Source organism: Cervus elaphus, chromosome 18, assembly GCF_910594005.1.
Source record: "Cervus elaphus chromosome 18, mCerEla1.1, whole genome shotgun sequence".
NCBI classification, from domain to species: domain Eukaryota; kingdom Metazoa; phylum Chordata; class Mammalia; order Artiodactyla; family Cervidae; genus Cervus; species Cervus elaphus.
This window is the reverse complement of record NC_057832.1, coordinates 26,737,565-26,759,337: the sequence shown is the minus strand read 5'-3', so window position 1 is coordinate 26,759,337 and position 21,773 is coordinate 26,737,565. Positions and strand designations below refer to the sequence as shown.

Sequence of the window (21,773 nt, the reverse complement as noted above, 5' to 3'; positions counted from 1 at the left end):
GATCTCACTCCCTGCCTGACTGTGGTCTAACTGGTATGGTCTCTCTACCAAAGGCCACAGCTCCAGATGGGTTTCTCCTATAAGCACAGACTATTTTTAGCATCTCTAAATCATTCACTCCAATTGCTTCTTCAGATCTAGCCCTAGCAGTATTTCTGTTCCTCGCCCTACAGTGCTTCATAATCCCTTATAGATGTCCTTTAACTTTGTCCATACCCTTGTAAGCTACCTTCTCCCTTCAATTTCCCATTTGAGTGCTCTCTCTGTTTCCCACTGTCTATCTTTGGCTGCAAAGATGGAGCCAAAGATGGACAGATATTCTTTACAACCAAAGATGGAGAAGCTCTATACAGTCAGCAAAAATAAGACCAGGAGCGGACTGTGGCTAAGATCATGAACTCCTTATTGCCAAATTCAGACTTAAATTGAAGAAAGTAGGGAAAACCACTAGACCATTCAGGCATGACCTAAATCAAATCGCTTAAGATTATACAGTGGAAGTGACAAATAGATTCAGGGGATTAGATCTGACAGACAGAGTGCCTGATGAACTATGGATGGAGCTTTGGCCAGCTTTGCTGAGTTTCCCAAATTTGTTGGCATATTGAGTTTCATTCCAATCCCAAAGAAAGGCAATGCCAATGTTCAAACTACCCCACAACTGCACTAGCTCGGTAGCAAAGGAATGCTCAAAATTCTCCAATCCAAGCTGCAACAATACGTGAACCATGAATTTCCAGATGCCCAAGCTGGATTTAGAAAAGCCAGAGGAACCAGAGATCAAATTGCCAACATCCGTTGGATCACTGAAAAAGCAAAAGAGTTCCAGAAAAACATCTATTTCTGTTTTATTGACTATGCCAAAGCCTTTGACTATGTGGAACACAATAAACTGTGGAAAATTCTTAAAGAGATGGGAATACCAGACCACCTGACCTGCCTTCTGAGAAATCTGTATGCAGGTCAAGAAGCAACAGCTCGAACTGGACATGGAACAGAAGACTGATTCTAAATAGGGTAAGGAGTACGTCAAGGCTGTATATTGTCACCCTGCTTATTTTACTTATATGCAGAGTACATCATGCAAAATGCCAAGCTAGTTGAAGCCACAAGCTGGAATCAAGATTTCTGGGATAGAGAACAAGATGGCAGAAGAGTAGGTGGAGGTAGAGAACATCTCTCTCCATGAATACATCAGGAATACACCCTCAGATACAGAAGTGCATGCAGAACACCAACTGAGAGTGGACAGGTGTACCCGACCAGTGGTAAAGAATATATAGATGCACGCAAAACTCAGTAGGATGAAGGAAATAGGGGGAAAAAACAGGAGTGTTAGTAGGACTGAACCTGCCCTCAGTGGGTGGGGGAAATGAAACAGGGGTCCAATCCCCACATTGGGGAAACTGTCTGAGTTAGAGGAGAAACATTTAAGGTTGAGAGTGAAACAGCTGATCTGTGGCAGCCTAAATGGAATGAGAATCAAACAGTCCTTGCAAAACAGCCATACATACCCCTGGTCTCCTGGAAGGCATGGTGGCTGAGAGCTGGAGTTTAGGGATTGTGGAGCAATCTCAGGGCCAGGGCTGCTGTTGACTGTGGAGAGACAGATTGAGGGGATGTGAGGAAGTAGATCGAGGTGGGAAATGCCAGTGGAGGAAAGCCCAGGCAGCCATGGAAGCAAGGCGATACTGCTGAGTCACACATAGGGGGTGGAGCCATCACCATAGCCTCTCTTCCCACACGCCAGCATCAGCAGTTGAACAGTAGAGAGGCTGGCCCATCAAAGGCCGGATGCACTGAACTACAGGGTAGCACCCCACCCAGGGTGCCTCTTCAAGGGCCTGACCTGCCGATCTACAGGGTAGGACCCCATCCATGGGGCCCCCCTTTGTGCCTGATTCACTGAACAACAGAGAAGGACCCCAGGCAAAGTAGCCCTCCAAGTGCTACAGGCGGAGCTACAGAGAAAGACTGGCCAAAGAGGCCTTCTTATCCACAGCTACAAGAGCTCAGAAAAAAGACGCTGATAGGACCATAACTCCTGTGGTGAAGGCAGTCTGTGTCCCTGCACAATTGGCACTGCCAGGGTCCCTGCAAGCCAAGCAGCTGCGCCACCTTCACGACCAACTCTCACTGGGGCAGAGCTGCCGCTGCTGCTGCTAAGTCGCTTCAGTCGTGTCCGACTCTGTGCGACCCCATAGACGGCAGCCCACCGGGCTTCCCCATCCCTGGGATTCTCCAGGCAAGAACACTGGAGTGGGTTGCCATTTCCTTCTCCAATGCATGAAAATGAAAAGTGAACGTGAAGTCGCTCAGTCATGTCCGACTCTTAGCGACCCCATGGACCGCAGCCTACCAGGCTCCTCCATCCATGGGATTTTCCAGGCAAGAGTACTGGAGTGGGGTGTCATTGCCTTCTCCGGGGGCAGAGCTATCACAGGCCAAAAAGAAGACTTGTGTCTATGCTCCCAGGGTCACTTCAGGTGTGTCCAACTCTTTGCAGCCCTGTAGACTGTGGCCTGCCAGGCTTCTCTGTCAGAGAGTGGGTTCTCCAGGCAAGAATGCTGGAGCATATTGGCCAACACTGGTTGCCATGCCCTTCTAGAGCACTGTATTTCCTGCTGCCCGAGCCGCCAACCCCGCTGAGGGCCTGCTGCTGCCAGAACCCCTGCGACCCCAGCAGCTGCACCACCTCCACACCTGGCCCTCACAGGGGCAAACCCAAGTCCTCCAGGGCAGCCTCAGGGGCAAACCCCAGTGGTTGATCTACATGTAGAGGTGGACATAAAACCACAATTGAAATCCAGAGGCAGTGTGGCTGAGGAAGACCTAAAACCTTCCCACCAGCTGTACAAGCTGCAGATTAAATCCACATGATCGACTAAGCAGACTCTGTATTGATGGAATATATAAAAGGCCATTGAGAGCACCCATAAAAGAAAACACTCTAGCTACAATAGCTGTGGACATTGGAGGCAAGGACACAAAGAAGCAGGACCAGATTAGAATCTGAGCTGCACCCACAGCAGGTCCAGAGATCAGCACAGTGTTGGAGGGCGTCCTAGGGAAGTAAGGTAGACTGTAACTCCCAGCGAGGGAAAGGACTCTGACCCCAGTGACTCAAGAAGAACATTTATTATTCTTATGTTTGACTTGTTCTGTAGACTCTTTTGGATTTTTTTTTCTTTTTTTCCACTCTCCCCACCCCTGCCCCATTGTAGTTGTCAATTTTATTGGCACTAAGAAATCCAATTAAGCTTTTGAGCTTTTTTTTTCCTTAGTCACATTTTTAATTGCCATAAACCTCTGCCTCTACGTTGGGCTTTTGCCATTCTGTGAAGTTTTCCTCTTTTTTTTCTTTTTTTTTTTTTTTTTAGTTTTAATTTTTAATTTTTTAAATGTATCATTATTTTTTCTAAGTTTATTCCTTAGTTTGCTTTTCCTACTGCTCTTTTCCCCATGCAGTTAATCTTTAATGTATATAAATCTTCTTCATCTACCTCTATTTAACTTTGCATATCCAAAGAGGCTGAAAGAGTCCCCTACAGGATAAACCCAAGAAGAAACACACCAAGACACATACTAATCAAACTAACAAAGACTAAACACAAAGAAAGAATATTAAAAGCAGCAAGGGAGAAGCAACAAGTAACATACAAAGGAAACTCCATACGCTTAACAGCTGATCTTTCAGCAGAAACTCTGCAGGCCAGAAGGGAATGGCAGGATATATTCAAAGTAGTGAAAGGGAAAAATCAAGGATCTCATTCAAAACTGATGGAGAAATATAAAGGTTTTCAGACAAGCAAAGGTTAAGAGAATTCAGTACCACCAAACCAGCTTTACAACAAATGTTAAAGGGACTTATATAGTCAAGAAACACAAGAGAAGCAAAAAGATCTACAAAATCAACCCCAAACAGTTAAGAAAATGGCAATAGAAACATATATATCAATAGTTACTTTAAATGTAAATGAATTAAATGCTCCTACCAAAAGACAGAGACTGGCTGAATGGATACAAAAACAAGACTCATATATATGCTGTCTACAAGAAACCCACTTCAGACCTCAAGACACATATAGACTGAAATTGAGAGGATCGAAAAATATATTCCATGCAAATGGGAAGCAAAAGAAAGCTGGAGTAGCAATCCTCTTATCAGATAAAATAGACCTTAAAATAAAGAAGATTATAAGAGATGAGGAAGGCCACTACATAATGATCAAGGGATTGAACCAAGAGAAAGACATAACAATTGTAAATATCTATGCACCCAACATAGGAGCACCTCAATACATAAGACAAACACTAACAGACATAAAAGGAGAAATTTACAGGAACACAATAATAGTAGGAGACTTTAACACCCCACTCACACCAATGGACAGATCATCAAAACAGCAAATGAATAAGGAAACACAAGTCTTAAATGATATATTATGATGAGATGGATCTCATTGATATCATTATGACATTCCATTCAAATGCAGAAGAATACACCTTCTCAGGTGCACATGGAACATTCTCCAGGATAGATCACATCTTGGGTCACAAATCAAACCTCAGGAAATTAAAGAAAATAGAAATTGTACCACGCATCTTCTCCAACCACAACGCTATGAGACTAGATATCAATTACAGGGGGAAAAAGTGTAAGAAACACAAACACATGGAGATTAAACAACACATTTCTAAATAACCAACAGGTTACTGAAGAAATCAAAAAGGAAATCACAAAATTTCTAGAAAGAAATGACAATGAAAACATGACAATTCAAAACCTATGGGATGCAGCAAAAGCAGTTCTAAGAGGGAAGTTTATAGCAATGCAATCCTACCTCAAGAAACAAGAAAAACATTGATAGACAACTCAACTTTACACCTAGAACAACTGGAAAAAGACCCCCCCCAAAAAAAAACCCACAAATAGTAGAAGGAAAGAAATCATAAAGATCTGTGCAGAAATAAATGAAAAAGACACGAAAGAAACAATAGTAATGATAAGCTCATTCTTTGAGAAGATAAGCAAAATTGACAAACCTTTAGCCAGACTCATCAAGAAAAAAAGAGAGAAGAATCAAATCAACAAAATTAGAAATTAAAAATGAGAGGTTACAACAGACAATGCAGAAGTACAAAGGGTTATCAGAGACTATTAAAAACAACTATATGGCAATAAAATAGATAACCTGGAAGAAATGGACAGATTCTTAAAAACAGTTCAATCTTCCAAGACTGAACCAGGAAGAAATAGAAATTATGAACAACCCAACTATAAGTACTGATGGTGTGATCAAAAATCTCCCAAAAAACAAAAGCCCAGGACCAGATGGCTTCACAGAAGAATTCTATCAAACATTTAGAGAAGAGCTAATGTCTATTCTTCTAAAACTCTTTCAAAACATTTCAGAGGAAGGAACGCTTCCAAGCTCATTCTATGAGGCCACCATCACCCTGATACCAAAACCAGACAAAGACAACACAAAAACAGAAAACTACAGGCCAATATCACTAATGAACATAGATGCAAAAATACTCAACAAAATTTTAGCAAACAGAATTCAGCAACACATCAAAAAGCTCATATGCCATGATCAAGGTGAGTTTATTCCAGGGATGCAAGAATTTGTCAATAAACACAAATCAATCAATGTGATACACCGTATTAACAAATCAAAAAGTAAAAACCAGATGATAATCTCAATAGAGGCAGAAAAAGCCTTTGACAAAATTCAGCACCTATTTATGATTAAAATTCTTCAAAAAATGAGCATAGAAGGAACCTACCTCAACATAGTAAAAGACATATATTATAAGCCTAAAGCAAATATTATTCTCAGTGCTGAAAAACTGAAAGCATTCCCCCTAAGAACAGGAACAAGACAAGGGTGTCCACTTTCACCACTATTATTCAACATAGGTCTGGAAGTCCTAGCTACAGCAATCAGAGAAGAAAAATAAAGAAAAGGAATCCAGATCAGAAAAGAAGTAAATCTCTCAATGTTTTCGGATGACATGATACTGTACATAGAAAACCCTAAAGATAGTATCAGAAAATTACTAGAGCTAATCAGTGAATTAAGCAAAGTTACAGGAAACAAAATCAACACACAGAAATGATTTGCATTTCTATACACTAACAATGAAAAATCAGAAAGAGAAATTAAGGACTCAATCCCATTCACTATTGCAGCAAAAAGAATTAAATATCTAGGACTAAACATACCTAAGGAGGCAAAAAATTTTACACAGAAAATTATAAGACACTAATGAAAGAAATCAAAGATGGCATAAACAGAAGGAGAGATATTCTATGTTCCCTGGTAGGAAGAATCTATATTGTGAAAATGACTATACTACCAAACACAGCCCACAGATTTAATGTGATCCCTATTAAATTACCAATGGCATTTTTCACAGAACTAGAACAAAAAATTTCACAATTTATATGGAAACACAAAAGACCCTTAATAGTCAAAGCAATCTTGAGAATGAAGAATTGCACTGCATGAATCAACCTTCCTGACTTCAGATTATACTACTACAAAGCTACAGTCATCAAGATAGTATAGTACTGGTACAAAAACAGAAATATAGACCAATGAAACAAGCTAGAAAGCCCAGAAATAAACTCATGCACCTATGGGTACCTTATCTTTGACAAAGGAGGCAAAGATATATACAATGGGGCAAAAACAGTCTCTTCAATAAATGGAGCTGGGAAAACTGGACAGTTACATGTAAAAGAATGAAATGAGAACACTAACACCATACACAAAGATAAACTCAAAATGGCACTAAGGCTCAGTCTAGAGGGCAGGCTCAGTAGTCATGGCCTTTGGGCTTACTTGTCCTGCAGCATGTGGAATCTGCCCAGACCGGGGATCAAACCTTTGTCCCCTGTGTTGGCAGGTGATTCTTTTTTTAGTTTATTTTTTATGAAGGACAATTGCTTTACACAATTTTGCTGTTTTCTGTTAAACCTCAACATGAATCAGCCATAGGCACACTTATATCCCCCCGCTTTTGAAATTCCTCCCCATTCCCTCCCCATCCCACCCCTCTAGATTGACACGGAGCCCCTGTTTCAGTTTCCTGAGCCACACAGCAAATCCCCAATAGCTATCTATTTTACATATGGTAATGTAAGTTTCCATTTTACTCTTTCCATACATCTCACCCTCTTCTCCCCTCTCCCCTTGTCCATATGTTTATCCTCTATATCTTTTTCTCCATTGCTTCCCTGTAAATAAATTCTTCAGTATCATTTTTCTAGATTCCATATATATGCATTAGAATACAGTATTTATCTTTCTCTTTCTGATTCACTCACTCTGTATAATAGGTTCTAGTTTCATCCACCTCATTAGAACTGACTCAAATGCAATCCTTTTTATGGCTGAGTAATATTCCATGGTATACATGTACTACAACTGCTTTATCCATTCATCTGTTGATGGACATCTAGGTTGCTTCCATGCTCTAGCTATTTTAAATAGTGCTGCAATGAATGGGATACATGTATCTTTTTCAATTTTGGTTTCCTCAGGGCATATGCCTAGGAGGGGGATTTCTGGGTCATATGGTGGTATTATTCCTAGTTTTTAAAGAAATCTCCATACCATTTTCCATAGTGGCTGTATCAATTTACACTCCCATCAACAGTGCAAGAGGGTTCCCTTTTCTCCACACCTTCTCCAGCATTTCTTGTTTGTAGACTTTTTGATGATGGCCATTCTGACCAGTGTGAGGTGATATCTCATTGTAGTTTTGATTTGGATTTCTCTAATAATGAACAACGTTTAGCATCTTTTCATGTGTTTGTGAGCCATCTGTATATCTTCTTTGGAGAAATGTCAGAAAAAGTTGGTTTAAAACTCAACATTCAGAGAACTAAGATCATGGCATCCGGTCCCATCAATTCATGGCAAATAGATGGGGAAACAGTGGAAACAGTGAGAGACTTTTTCTTGGGCTCCAAAATCACTGCAGATAGTGACTGCAGCCATGAAATTAACAGACGCTTACTCCTTGGAAGAAAAGCTGTGATCAACCTAGACAACATATTAAGAAGCAGAGACATTACTTTGCCAACAACAGTCTGTCTAGTCAAATCTATGGTTTTTCCAGTAGTTAATTATAGATGTGAGAGTTGGACTATAGACAAACTGAGCACTAAAGAATTGATGCTTTTGAACTGTGGTATTGGAGAGGACTCTTGAGAGTCCCCTGAATTGCAAGGAGATCCAACCTGTCAATCCTAAAGGAAATCAGTCCTGAATATGCATTGGACTGATGCTGAAGCTGAAACTCCAATACTTTGGCCACCTGATGCAAAGAACTGACTCATTGGAAGAGACCCTGATGCTGGGAAACACTGAAAGTGGGAGGAGAAGGGGACAATAGAAGATGAGATGGTTGGATGGCATCACCGACTCAATGGCCATGAGTTTGGGTAAACTCCGGGAGCTAGTAATGGACAGGGAAGCCTGGCGTGCTACGGTCCATGGGGTCGCAAAGAGTCAGACACGACTGAGCGACTGAACTAAATGAACTATGTTTCCTTCCTGGAAGCTGACTGAGAGTTTCTTTTGTTTTTTTTGTTTTTTGCTTCCTCTACCCAGAAATCTTATATCTTAGAAAATATGCCATTTTACTTGTGAAAAAAATTAAGGTGCAGAAAAGCTACTTTATTATTCCAGTTAAGCAGAAGAGCTGGAGAAGGGAATGGCAAGCCACTCCAGTATTCTTGCCTGGGAAATCCCATGGACGGAGGAGCCTGGCGGGCTATAGTCCCTGGGATTGCAAAGAGTTGGACACAACTAAAGACTAAACAAAAACAATAGGAGAATCAAACCCGGGTGCCCCCAACTCTGAAACCTATGGGTTATCCTACTATATCAAGTTAGTCAACCTACAGACTCCCTTCCTACGCTAGATAATGAAGGACACAATAAGCTCTAATATTCCAGTGATATATGAACATACACGCATTCAACATATACTTTTGAGCAAGTGACCAGTATGAGGTAGGTAATGTGGTTATTAGGAAAAGCACCAGAGGAGGTCAAGACAAAAGCCATGGAAAACAGAGGTACTTTGGGACATTAAATGATATCAGGTGTAAATGGGACAATACAGCAGTCAGGAACATCTTTAGAAGGATGTGCTTGAGAGCACTGATCCAGTTCTGTAACACTTACTGACTACCTTCTAGATTAATGGAAATCCTGATTCTTAAATGTCCTAACAAGGAAAATTTATCTGCAATCTCAAAGTCAGTTTCTCAATAAGACTGTCAGATGATAAACTAGATTAAAAACAGGACCCATGTTTCCCCTTCTCTAGCATGGGCTCCTCCTCAGTTTGAACAACGATTAAGTCTTGATGACTTAACCTGACTTCCCAGGTTGCACTAGTGGTGAAGAACCCGCCCACCAATGCAGGAGATACAAGAGTCCCAGGTTTGATCCCCGGGTTGGGGAGAGCCCCTTGAGAAGGGTATGGCAATCCACTCTAGTATTCTTGCCTGGGAAATCCCATGGACAGAGAACCTGGGGGTGTTGGCGCTACAGTCCATAGGGTCACACAGTTGGACACTACTGAAGTGACATAGCACACATGCAAATACGCAAGTCTTGATGAGCACGAAAATTTTAAAGTTAAAAGAAGATAAATTCATCTATCTAACTTGAATACAACACACTAAGTTCAAACGTCACTTACTATCATCTCTTACCAGATGAGCCTACATCAGTTCAAGGACTTGTGACTCTTTCTTTCCTTAACTATATTTCCCTCCCAGTTCTGTTGCAAAACTTAGGGTGTGAGAAATTTGCAGATTGATCTGGACTAAATAGAGGCGGATATACAAAGTAAAAGCAGAAGCAACAATCTAAAATAATACGGTAATTGGAAAAAATGACCATACTTACCAAGACACATTCAATAGTATATTAAATAGGAGAAAACAAACTTATTGAAAATGTCGAGTTAACCATAAGATATGTAAAGGAATTTATGGCATGTGATGAATCAGCTCCATGACTTACATTAGTGTTATTTTAAAAGTTTGTGTTTCTATTATCAAGTTTCTGAAGAACAAGTTTTACCCACATTGAAAACATCAGATCCCAGGGCATCCATAAGCTCATTTTGAAGACATCCTTTTGCATACAGAGCTCTGCAGAGTCAGCAAGGCTCCCTGTCCAGTATGCCAGGGAGAAGCAGGTCATAACACACACTTCATAAAGAGTACATTCATTCAAATAGCCACACTCATTTTCACACATGGAATCTTTAAATGTCCTGACATTAAAGGGCTAAATCAAGGTTCTCTTTACTTTCTTTTTTGACATCAGGTTAACTACGCACACACTTGTTCCATTTGAGAAAAACAGAGCAACACAGCCCAATGGTTCTGATATCAAATATGAAGAGAAATGAAACTACATCTATTTGTGGGAAGTCTGAGCAGTAGACTTAGTCCCAGAAAGAAATGTTTTCCAAAATATGTCTGAAGAGAAGTAACTACATAGATAATAATGATTCTAGAGGATACTGAACATTTACCATGTGCCAGCACTCAAGCAGATCATGTGTAGATATCATATTTCTCCTCAAAATTTTCGTCAAGATTATTATAGCAATTCCACAAATTTAAAAAAAATGGATGAAGGAAGTGTTAGTCACTCAGGGGTGTTCAACTCTTTGAGATGCCATGGACTATAGCCTGCCAGGCTCCTCTGTCTATGAAATTCTCTAAGTAAGGACATTGGAGTGGGTAGCCATTCCCTTTTCCAGGAAAAAAAACTGATGGTCAGTGCCATTATTTCACTTGCCCACGATCACTTTACTCCTAAGTAGCAATACCAGTGTTTAAATCCATATTCTTCTGATTCTGTGTCCTTGCATTTTGAGGGAAAGAAACACTCAGACACATACATTTGACAGAAAGAACCATGCTTCTATGGTTAGAAAAATGAGGCTAAAATCATGTTCAATATAACACTGTAGCATAGTTTTAAGTCAAAGAAGGGAGCTTTTTTGAGAATGAGAGTCTTTCATTTAGAATTTCCCAAACTATACCATATTGGCAGTGGTTTACTTTGTCTTTATGGAAAACCTATCTTACCAACTTCTTGCCCACTCTTCTTTTTGTTTAAAACAACTTCTTATAGGCAGAAAATTAGCATACTTTGTTCGCTATAACATGTAAGTCAGAATAAACTGCAGCATTCTGTTACAAATTCCTAATAATGACATGAAAGACATCAGTTCAAGTTTATCATAAAATTAAGCTGATTCGAAGGAATGTAGATTCAAGTTGCATTCTCCTAGCACACGGCATTCTTAACATTATTCTCTTTCCTAATTTCACAAAGATGAGCATTAAAAGCAGGTGAAAAATTGCCACTTGTCCCTTTATCTTCAGCATATTCATGGTGCAAAGCATCTTTGGGTTTTCGCTTACAGAGCAGGAAAACAAATCTCATATGCACAGTTGTATACAGAAACTCTAGGTTTTCTGCGTGCAGATGACCTTCTATTCTGTCAGACCACTCCAGTGGTCCTACAATACAGTCAGGCACTTTCCAATAGTATTTTCCCAAAGGTCATATTCAAGTGTAACAAATACACCTGACATTTTCTACATTATTTGCATGTAATTTGCTTATGCCTAAACAGACTATGATTCTGAAGAGTACAAATCTAATTTAAATTTTCCTGAACTACCACAGTGAAATAATAACTGTGCTTTTTGAATTTTGACAGCAGTACAGAATTTTCATTAGATGTAAGTAGAATACATCAAACACTTAAGGAATGGAATATATTCTAAATGCATACTGGAAGCAGGAGGCTTTTAGGTATACAATATCAGGCATAATTGTTAAATTTAAGGTCATACCTAGCAAGGGGCTTTAGAAATACCAAAAAAAAAATCCTCTTTGAGTTGGTTGGAAGAGGGTGAAGAGTATATTATTTATTTTAAGAAGCCAGGAATGTTCCTCTCTATCTCAAACATAACCAATTAGAAAATAACTCCTTTGAGTAACATAAACTGTTTAAAGCAAATAAGTATTTTAAAGGAAACCGACTGAGAGTTATCAGTTTATTAAACCTTTGTGTGAAAAAGTTTCAGATAATGCTATCTAAGAACAAGTTTTGAAGGGAAAGGCAGAAACTGTTACTGAAGAACAGTCAAGTCCACTTTAGCAGGAAAGGGAAGAGAGGAGACAAGGCTAAGAAATGAGAAAATATTTCTTCTACTTCCCGCTCTGCCCAGAACCAGTCCAAAATACACCTAACGCAGGGAGACAAAGCAGCACAGTGAATTGGAGTTGTTTAAAACTCACATTTCAGATTACTCACTCTCCAAATCCACATGTTATTTTTGTTGGTAGATATTTAAATAATTAACAAAGCAAACACATCCTGTGGCAGATTCTAAATATCACCAAAGAAGCAAAATTTATAGATTTAAAAGAGGTAGACAAAATGGTTGCCAGGGAATAGGATAAGTAGCATAGGAAACATTGGATAGTGGAGAAAATGATTTGGAATTTTCTTTTCACAGTGACAAAACCTGGATTTAGAAGATAATTAATGATTAAGTCTGGCTTGTTCTTTAAAGTAAAGCTTCTTCAGATATATACAGTATCTTGCAGTTACAGACCTGTAAGTATGCAGGATTGTTAGGAAGAAAATAACAAAGCTCTAAACATCCTGGAGAAGGAAATGGCAACCCACTCCAGTGTTCTTGCCTGGAGAATCCCAGGGACGGAGGAGCCCAGAAGGCTGCCATCTATGGGGTCGCACAGAGTCAGACACGACTGAAGCAACGCAGCAGCAAGCATCCTGAATCTTTAGTACTTAGTACCAGGATGCCTAGATTTTCTCTTTTTTCCCAAGCAAGTCTTTTCCTCCAACCTATACACTATCATGAAACAGACTGAAAGGGATAAGATTAATAAAATCAGAATATGGCCTGAGAGAAAACAGTCAAGAAAATGAAAAGATTGAACATAACCTTTAGCATCCCAGTACCATGTATCAAAGACCAAAATTCAAAGCCACGATACCAGTCAAGTGTTTTCCTGAAAATAAGTCCTGATGTGAGGAAACATACACTACTGTGGTGATCAGAGTTAAAGGCAAAGGGGCCTAAAAGGCAGAAATAAGAAAGTAACAAGACCGGAAATGGCCTGATCTGTAGAAAATTGCTACCTGTGAGCCTCACTACAGGTGCTACGAATTACAAATCCAACCCATCTTCTCAGGTCTTTTCCCAAGGATCTCCTTTGCGTGTCATGCATACTAAGCTAAATTATTCACTGTTTTCTAAATATGAACCAATTTCTTCATCTCTCTGTGCCTGAAATGATGTTCCCCACTAAATTTCTGATTCCAAATCCTACCTGAACTTCAGGATGCAAATCACCTGCCACTTCTATAAATATGAATCACACCAGATTTAGATGGATTCTCTTGTCTGAATTCCTATCACAATTCATCATTTTCAAACATACTGTTTCCACTTTTCTGGTCGGGTCTTCCACATTGCAGACAGCGTCTTCACCATCTGAGCCACCAGGGAAGCCCCATATCTTTCTCTACTACTCTCTAAATACCTTGGGAGGAGCTTTTCATAGTAAATATCACAATGTCATGAATATAATTTGTGTTAATAAATATTTGTTAAATGAATGAATGACTCAGGATGGTCCATAAAATGAAATAATTTAGGGACCCAGGAAAAAATAAGTTGTCTTTTTCTTTAATTAAAGGAGCTTTAAGGAGTTAGAGGCTATAAGTAGTAAATCCCAAGATGATTTTGTCAGTTGTAGCCTCTGACTGGAAAAATGAAAGCCATATTGGTACCTTTTCTTTCTGCCAATCACTGTATTACTGCAGTCATCTTATCCATTTCTTCATGCAAATTCTAAGTTTCAGTGACAAATATGATAGAACATTAGATCTTGGGAAACTTTGGAGATGTAGCCCTGCTGCTTTCTGTGTCCATAGTTGAGTGAGGGGTAGTGCTCTGATTTCTTGAAGTGAAATCGAGGGCTCTTTTTGCTCAAACAAGCTGCCTCACGGTAAATCCATCTTCTCTGATGTCTGAAAATGTTCATCATTCTAATGACTTAAAATATAAAAGGTTAATAGTGTGTGCATTCCTTCAAATGACATATTTTGTGTTACACTTCTGAAGAGGCATCATTCATCCTTTATAAAACGTTACAGTGATTTCTTCTGACCAGTGGTCAATACTTCTATTTACTTATGCCCAGAGTCCACTTCATGTGTACTCACTTCCACTAAGCAGTGAGGGCATGAGATGATTTTCAAAGTTGTATACATATGTTGATCTCACTTATGCTTATTTCAAGTGATGGTTTTGTTTGTTTGCTTATGATGATCTAAGTGTAGAATAGGAAAGTCTTGCTTCTTATTTTAAGACATTTATATATATCAAAGAAATTTGGTCAAGTGAAGGTAATCTCTTGTATCATTCCAGAGACTTCATAACATTAAAATACAATCATTGAGTTATTTTGTTAGTACTGTAAAGAATTTCCCCAGAGCTCTTAAGAATTATGCTAAATCTACTCTTCATCCTCTATAAATGGAAAAATAAAGCCTAGAGGGCAGCATATCATTCACTACATTGTTCACTTGATATATTAAGCCCGCTGTTGAGATCTACTACTCAGAAGAATATATTTCTTTCAAATTATTACTGCTCATTGACAATGTACCTGGTCACTCAAGAGCTCTGATAGAGATGCACAACAAGATGAATATTGCTTTCACGCCTGCTAACACAACAACCATTCTGTAGCTCATGGATCAAAGAGTAATTTTGAATTTCAAGTCTTATTATTTAAGAAAGATATTTGATAAGGCTATAGATGTCATAGGTAGTGATTCCTCTGATGGATGTGGGCAAAGTGAATTAAAAACTTTCTGGAAAGGATTCATTATTCTAGATGCCATTAAGAGCATCTGTGACTCATGAAAATAGGTCAAAATATCACACTAACTGGAGTTTAGAAGAAGTTGGTTCCATGGATGACTTTGAGGGGCTCAAGACTTCAGTGGAGAAAGTAACTGCAGATATGGTGGAAATAGCAGGAGAACCAGAACTAGAAGTGGAGCCTGGAAAAGGTGACTGAATTGCTGCAATATCATGATATAACTGAAAGGATAAGTAGTTGATTCTTATGGATGAGCAAAGAGAATGGTTTCCTGAAATGGAATCTAGTCCTAGTGAAGGTGCTGTGAAGATTACTGAAATGGCAACTAAGTATTTAAAATATTACATAATTCAAAGTAGAGACAGGATTTAAGAGGATTGACTTACGTTTTGAAAGAAGTTCTACTGCAGGTAAAATGCTATCAAACACCAGTGCATCCTACAGAGAAACTGATTGTGAAAGGAAGACTCAATCAATGTATCAAAATTCATTATCATCTTACTTTAAGAAATGTGTCAAGCCACCCCAAATTTTAGCAACAACCACCTTGATCAGTCAGCAGCTATCAACAGCAAAGCAAGACCTTCTATCAGAAAAAAAAAAAAAAAAAGATTATAACTCACTGAAGACTCAGATAATGGTTAAAATATTTTAGCAATTAAGTATTTTTTAGTTAATATATGTACATTGTTTTGTTTTGTTTTGTTTTTCCTAGCCATAATGCTGCTGCTGCTGCTGCTCAGTCGCTCAGTTGTGTCTGCCTGTGACGCCATGGACCGCAGCCCGCCAGGCTCCTCTGTCCATGGGATTCTCCAGGCAAAAATACTGGAGTGGTTTGTCATGCCCTCCTCCAGGGGATCTTCCCGACTCAGGGGTCGAACCCAGGTCTCCTGCACCGCAGGCAGATTCTTTACAGCTGAGCAACCAGGGGAGCCCAACCATAATGCTATTTTGTACATAACAGACTACGCATGCATGCTAAGTTGCTAAATCTTGACTGACTCTTTGTGACCTCATAGACTGTAGCCCACCAGACTCCTCTGTCCATAGAATTTTCCAGGCAATAATACTGGAGTGGGTTGCCATTTCCTTCTCCAGGTGATCCTGACCCAGGGATCAAACCCATGTCTCCTGTGTCTCTTGACCTGGAAGACGGATTCTTTACCACTGTGCCACCTGGGAAGCCTTAACAGACTGTGCTGTGCTTAGTCACTTAGTTGTGTCTGACTCTTTGCGACCCCATGGACTGTAGCCCGCCAGGCTCCTCTGTCCATGGGGATTCTCCAGGCAAGAATACTGCAGTGGGTTCCCATGCCCTCCTACAGGGGATCTTCCCAACCCAGGGATCTAACCCAGGTCTCCCACATTACAGGTGGATTCTTTACCAGCTGACACACCAAGGAAGCCCAAGAATACTGGAGTGGGTAGCCGATCCCTTCTCCAGAGGAACTTCCCGACCCAAGAATTGACCTAGGGTCTCCTGCATTGCAGGAGGATTCCTTACCAACTGAGTTACCAGAGAAGCCTCCATAATAGACTACTTAACTTATTTATATGCAGTGGAAAACCAAACATTTCTTGTGACTTGCTTTATGGAGATATGCACTTTAATGCAGTGATCAGGAACCAACCCTGCAATATCTTTTGGCTGTATACCTGAATTTATTCATATACCTAAATATATCATATGATATGATATATTATATCATATGATATGATAGAAAGATCTCATATCTAAAAGGGCTGCTTTTTATTATTATTATAGCTCTGAAACTAAGTGATTTGGAAAGGCCACAAATTTTCATACAAGTATCTACTAATTACCTAATATGTGATATGATATAATATAATTATATATACAATGCCCCTCAGTATTCAAAGGGGATTGGTGCCAGAACCCACTGAAGATAGCAAAATCAGAGGATGCTCAAACCCACAGTCAGTCTGCCTTCCTCAGGTTCCTCTTCTGCAGTTTCAACACTGCCAACCATAATCATAGTACACAGTTCAAGAATGTGGCCTCTGCAGATTCAGAAGGCTGACTATGTTTGTTCTTCCTCCCTGGTTCCTAGCACAGACTCCAAATGTAATACAATACATTAATATTTGGCTTTTATCCAGATTACTGACACAGAGCTTCCAGGACTGTAAGAGCAATATTGCATAGGAACATAGTATGTTATGTCCATGAATCAACGCAAATTGGAAGTGGTCAAACAGGAGATGGCAAGAGTGAACGTCTACATTTTAGGAATCAATGAACTAAAATGGACTGGAATTGGTGAATTTAACTCAGATAACCATTATATCTACTACTGTGGGCAAGAATCCCTTAGAAGAAATGGAGTAGCAATCATACTCAACAAAAGAGTCCAAAATGCAGTACTTGGATGCAATCTCAAAAATGACAGAATGCTCTCTGTTTGTTTCCAAGGCAAACCATTCAATATCATGGTAATCCAAGCCTATGCCCCAACCAGTAATGCTGAAGAAGCTGAAGTTGAACAGTTCTATGAAGACCTACAAGACCTTTTAGAACTAAAATTAAAAAAAGATGTCCTTTTCATTATAGGGGACTAGACTGCAAAAGTAGGAAGTCAAGAAACACCTGGAGTAACAGACAAACTTGGTCTTGGAGTACAGAATGAAGCAGGGCGAAGGCTAATGGCGTTTTACCAAGAGAATGCACTGGTCATAGCAAACACCCTCTTCCAGTAACACAAGAGAAGACTCTACACATGGACATCACCAGATGGTCAACACCGAAATCAGGTTGATTTTATTCTTTGCAGCCAAAAATGGAGAAGCTCTATACAGACAGCAAAAACAAGACAGGGAGCTGACTGCAGCTCAGATCATGAACTCCTTATTGCCAAATTCAGACTTAAATTAAAGAAAGTAGGGAAAACCACTAGACCATTCAGGTATGACCTAAATAAAATTCCTTACGATTATACAGTGGAAGTGAGAAGTAGATTTAAGGGACTATAGATCTGATAGACAGAGTGCCTGATGAACTATGGACAGGGGTTTGTGACATTGTACAGGAGACAGGGATCAAGACCATCCCCAAGAAAAAGAAATGCAAAAATGAAAAATGGCTGTCTGAGGCGGCCTTACAAATAGATGTGAAAAGAAGAGAAGCTAACGGCAAAGGAGAAAAGAAAAGATATACCCATTTGAATGCAGAGTTCCAAAGAATAGCAAGGAGAGATAAGAAAGCATTCCTCAGTGATCAGTGAAAAGAAATAGAGGAAAACAATAGAATAGGAAAGACTAGAGATCTCTTCAAGAAAATTAGATATACCAAGGGAACATTTCATGCAAAGATGGGTTCGATAAAGGACAGAAATGGTATGGACCTAATAGAAGCAGAAGATATTAAGAAGAGGTAGCAAGAATACACAGAAGAACTATACAAAAAAGATCTTAATGACTCAGATAATCACAATGGTGTGATCACTTACTTAGAGCCAGACATCCTGGAATGTGAAGTCAAGTGGGCCTTAAGAAGCATCACTATGAACAAAGCTAGTGGAGGTGATGGAATTTCAGTTGAGCTATTTCAAATCCTAAAAGATGATGCTGTGAAAGTGATGCACTCAATATGCCAGCAAATTTGGAAAATGCATCAGTGGCCACAGGACTGGAAAAGGTCAGTTTTCCTTCCAATTCCAAAGAAAGGCAAAGCCAAAGAATGCTCAAAGTACCGGACAATTGCACTCATCTCACATGCTAGTAAAATAACGCTCAAAATTCTCCTAGCCAGGCTTCAGCAATATGTGAACCATGAACTTCCAGATGTTCAAGCTGGTTTTAGAAAAGGCCGAGGAACCAGAGATCAAATTGCCAACATCTGCTGGATCATCAAAAAAGCAAGAGAGTTCCAGAAAAACATCTATTTCTGCTTTATTGACTATGCCAAAATCTTTGACTGTGTGGGTCACAATAAACTGTGGAAAATTCTGAAAGACATGGGAATACCAGACCACCTGACCTGCCTCTTGAGAAACCTGTATGCAGATCAGGAAGCAACAGTTAGAACTGGACATGGAACAACAGACTGGTTCCAAATAGGAAAAGGAGTACGTCAAGGATGTATATGGTCACCCTGCTTATTTAACTTATATTCAGAGTACATCATGAGAAATGCAGGGCTAGAGGAGCACAGCTGGAATCATGATTGCCAGGAGAAATATCGATAACCTCAGATATGCAGATGACACCACCCTTATGGCAGAAAGTGAAGAAGAACTAAAGAGCCTCTTGATGAAAGTGAAAGAAGAGAGTGAAAAAGTTGGCTTAAAACTCAACATTCAGAAAACTAAGATCAAGGTATCTGGTCACATTGCTTCATGGCAAATAGATGGGGAAACAGTGGAAAGAGTGAGAGACTTTATTTTTTGGAGCTCCAAAATCTCTGCAGATTGTGACTGCAGCCATGAAATTAAAAGATGCTTACTCCTTGGAAGGAAAGTTATGGCCAACCTAGACAGCATATTAAAAAGCAGAGACATTACTTTGCCGTCTAAGGTCTGTCTAGTTAAACTATGGTTTTTTCAGTGGTCATGTATGGATGTGAAAGCTGGACTATAAAGAAAGCTGAGCACTGAAGAATTGATGCTTTTGAGCTGTGGTGTGGAGAAGACTCTTTAGAGTCCCTTGGACTGCAAGGAGATCCAGCCAGTCCATCCTAAAGGAAATCAGTCCTGGGTGTTCATTGGAAGGACTGATGTTGAAGCTGAAACTCCAATACTTTGGCTACCTGATGCAAAAAGTTGACTCATTGGAAAAGACCCTAATGCTGGGAAAGATTGAGGGCAGGAGGAGAAGGGGATAACAGAGGATGAGATGGTTGGATGGCATCACTGACTCAATGGACATGAGTTTGGGTAAACTCCGGGAGTTGGTGACGGACAGGGAAGTCCGGCGTGCTGCGGTTCATGGGGTCGCAAAGAGTCAGACACAATTGAGCGACTGAACTTAACTGAACTGAGGACCTTTAGAATTTCCTGAGTGATAAGAGAGCTAGTGGTGTCTTTTATTATTTACACCAATCTTTATTGATCATATTAGAGTTTGGGTTAAGGAAGTGACTCCAGGTCAATCGAAGATGATAAACAGAAAAGCCAACCCTGTGTAAGTGCTTCTGGGGTGAGAACTTTCAGCTCTAGCTCTGAGTCCTCCCAGGAGGGAAGAGAAGCAAGAGACAGAGTTTGATCACCAATGGTCAGTCATTAAGCAATTATTCTTGTGTAGTGGAAACTCCATAAGAACTCTAGATTATGGGTTTCAGAGAGCTATGAGGTTGGTCAACACACGGAGGTTCTGGGGGCAGGATGGGAGCTCTGACCCCTTCTCACCATGTCCTTGTCCTACGCTGTCTTCCGTTGGGCAGTTCCTGAGTTGTATCCTTTTTCTCGTTGTTGTTTAGTCACTCAGGTGTGTCCAGCCCTTTTGGGAGCCCAGGAACAGTAGCCCACTCGGCTCCCCTGTCTATGACTTTTTAGTAAACTGGTAATAGTAAGTATGGGTTTCCCTGTGACTCAGTGGTAAAGAATCCACCTGCCAATCCTCGGGTTCAAACCGAGTCGGGAAGATCCCCTGGAGACGGAAATGGCAGCCATTCCAGTATTCTTGCCTGAAGAATCTCATAGACAGAGAAGCCTGGTGGGCTACAGTCCAAGGGGTTGCAGAGAGTTGAACACGACCAGCTGCTAAACAAAAATAACAAACAAGAGTAAGTAAAGCACTTTTCTAAGCTCTGTGAACCATTCTAGTAAATAACTGAACCTAAGGAGGGTGTTGTGGGAACTCCCCATTCATACTCTGTTGATCAGTAGTACAGGTAACCTGGGACTTCCCTGGTGATCCAGTGGTTAAGGCTCCATACTGCCAATGAAGGGGGCACAGGTTCAATCCCTGGTCAGGAAACTAAGATCCCACAGGCCATACAGACAAAAATTAAAAAAAGAAAAAGTACACGTGACAATCTGGGAGGGGGGCGGCTAGGAAGCAACCTCAGTCTTGAAGGACTGAGTCCTTAACAATGCAGAATTTTCTCTAAGTCCAGGTAGTTAGTGTCAGAATTGCACTGTGTGAAAAACCTACACATTTGATGTCAGAAGTGTTGAGTACAGAGAAAGCTTTTCTTTCGCTGATATAAAGGGAATGGACAGCAAAGCCTCTAAGAAGAGTACTAGACACTAGTACCAGCTCTGTTACTAACGATCTTTCTGAGTAGTTCGATTTACCTCTCTGAACTTCAGTTTACTCATCTATAAAATGAGGGATTGAATTAGTCTCTTAAGACTGTCCTAGTTGAAGTATTCAGAAGGTTTCTGATAGCTTCAGATCACAACAATCCTTTTCTAGCACTGTTCTGTTAATAGAAAATTTCCCTCATGGATTATGAGCGAGCTGTTTTAGCACTTCTTTTCATACAAAAGATGCTGATAGCAGGCATTTTCAACTGAAGCTATCTCATTAGCAGTGGCAGCTCCAGGTGTTAACTTTATATCAATAACTCTTACAATGATCTCTTGTATTCTGAGAATTCACTTCTTTGATTATTGCATGATGATTTTACAATTTTCCTCAGTCACTACCGAGTCTCTTGACAAAGTACTTAATTCCCTGAAACATATCTACACCATCTTCCTAATTCTACCAGGAATATACTTTGGTTTTGTTTCGTTTGCAAATGCTTTCCTATCATCAGATGCATTTTACCTAAACACATGTGTATGCTACCTAGCATTTTTTTCTTGAATCACTTGGGGA

The 21,773-nt window shown here is 40.0% G+C and overlaps 1 protein-coding gene across 8 annotated transcripts in view; it reads right to left on the bottom strand.

Moving 5' to 3' along the window:
- Positions 1 to 21,773, bottom strand: part of NXPH1 (neurexophilin 1) — a 465,780-nt gene that overhangs the window by 58,520 nt on the left and 385,487 nt on the right. Inside the window, exon 1 of one of the 8 annotated variants that reach the window (XM_043872637.1) lies at positions 1,515 to 1,587. The exons of the other annotated variants lie outside the window; for them this stretch is intronic. Within the exon in view, the coding sequence (XP_043728572.1) occupies positions 1,515 to 1,535 (21 nt within the window). The 5' untranslated portion in view covers positions 1,536 to 1,587. Of the gene's footprint in view, positions 1 to 1,514; positions 1,588 to 21,773 lie in introns of those variants that run through there. 8 annotated transcript variants of the gene reach the window in all.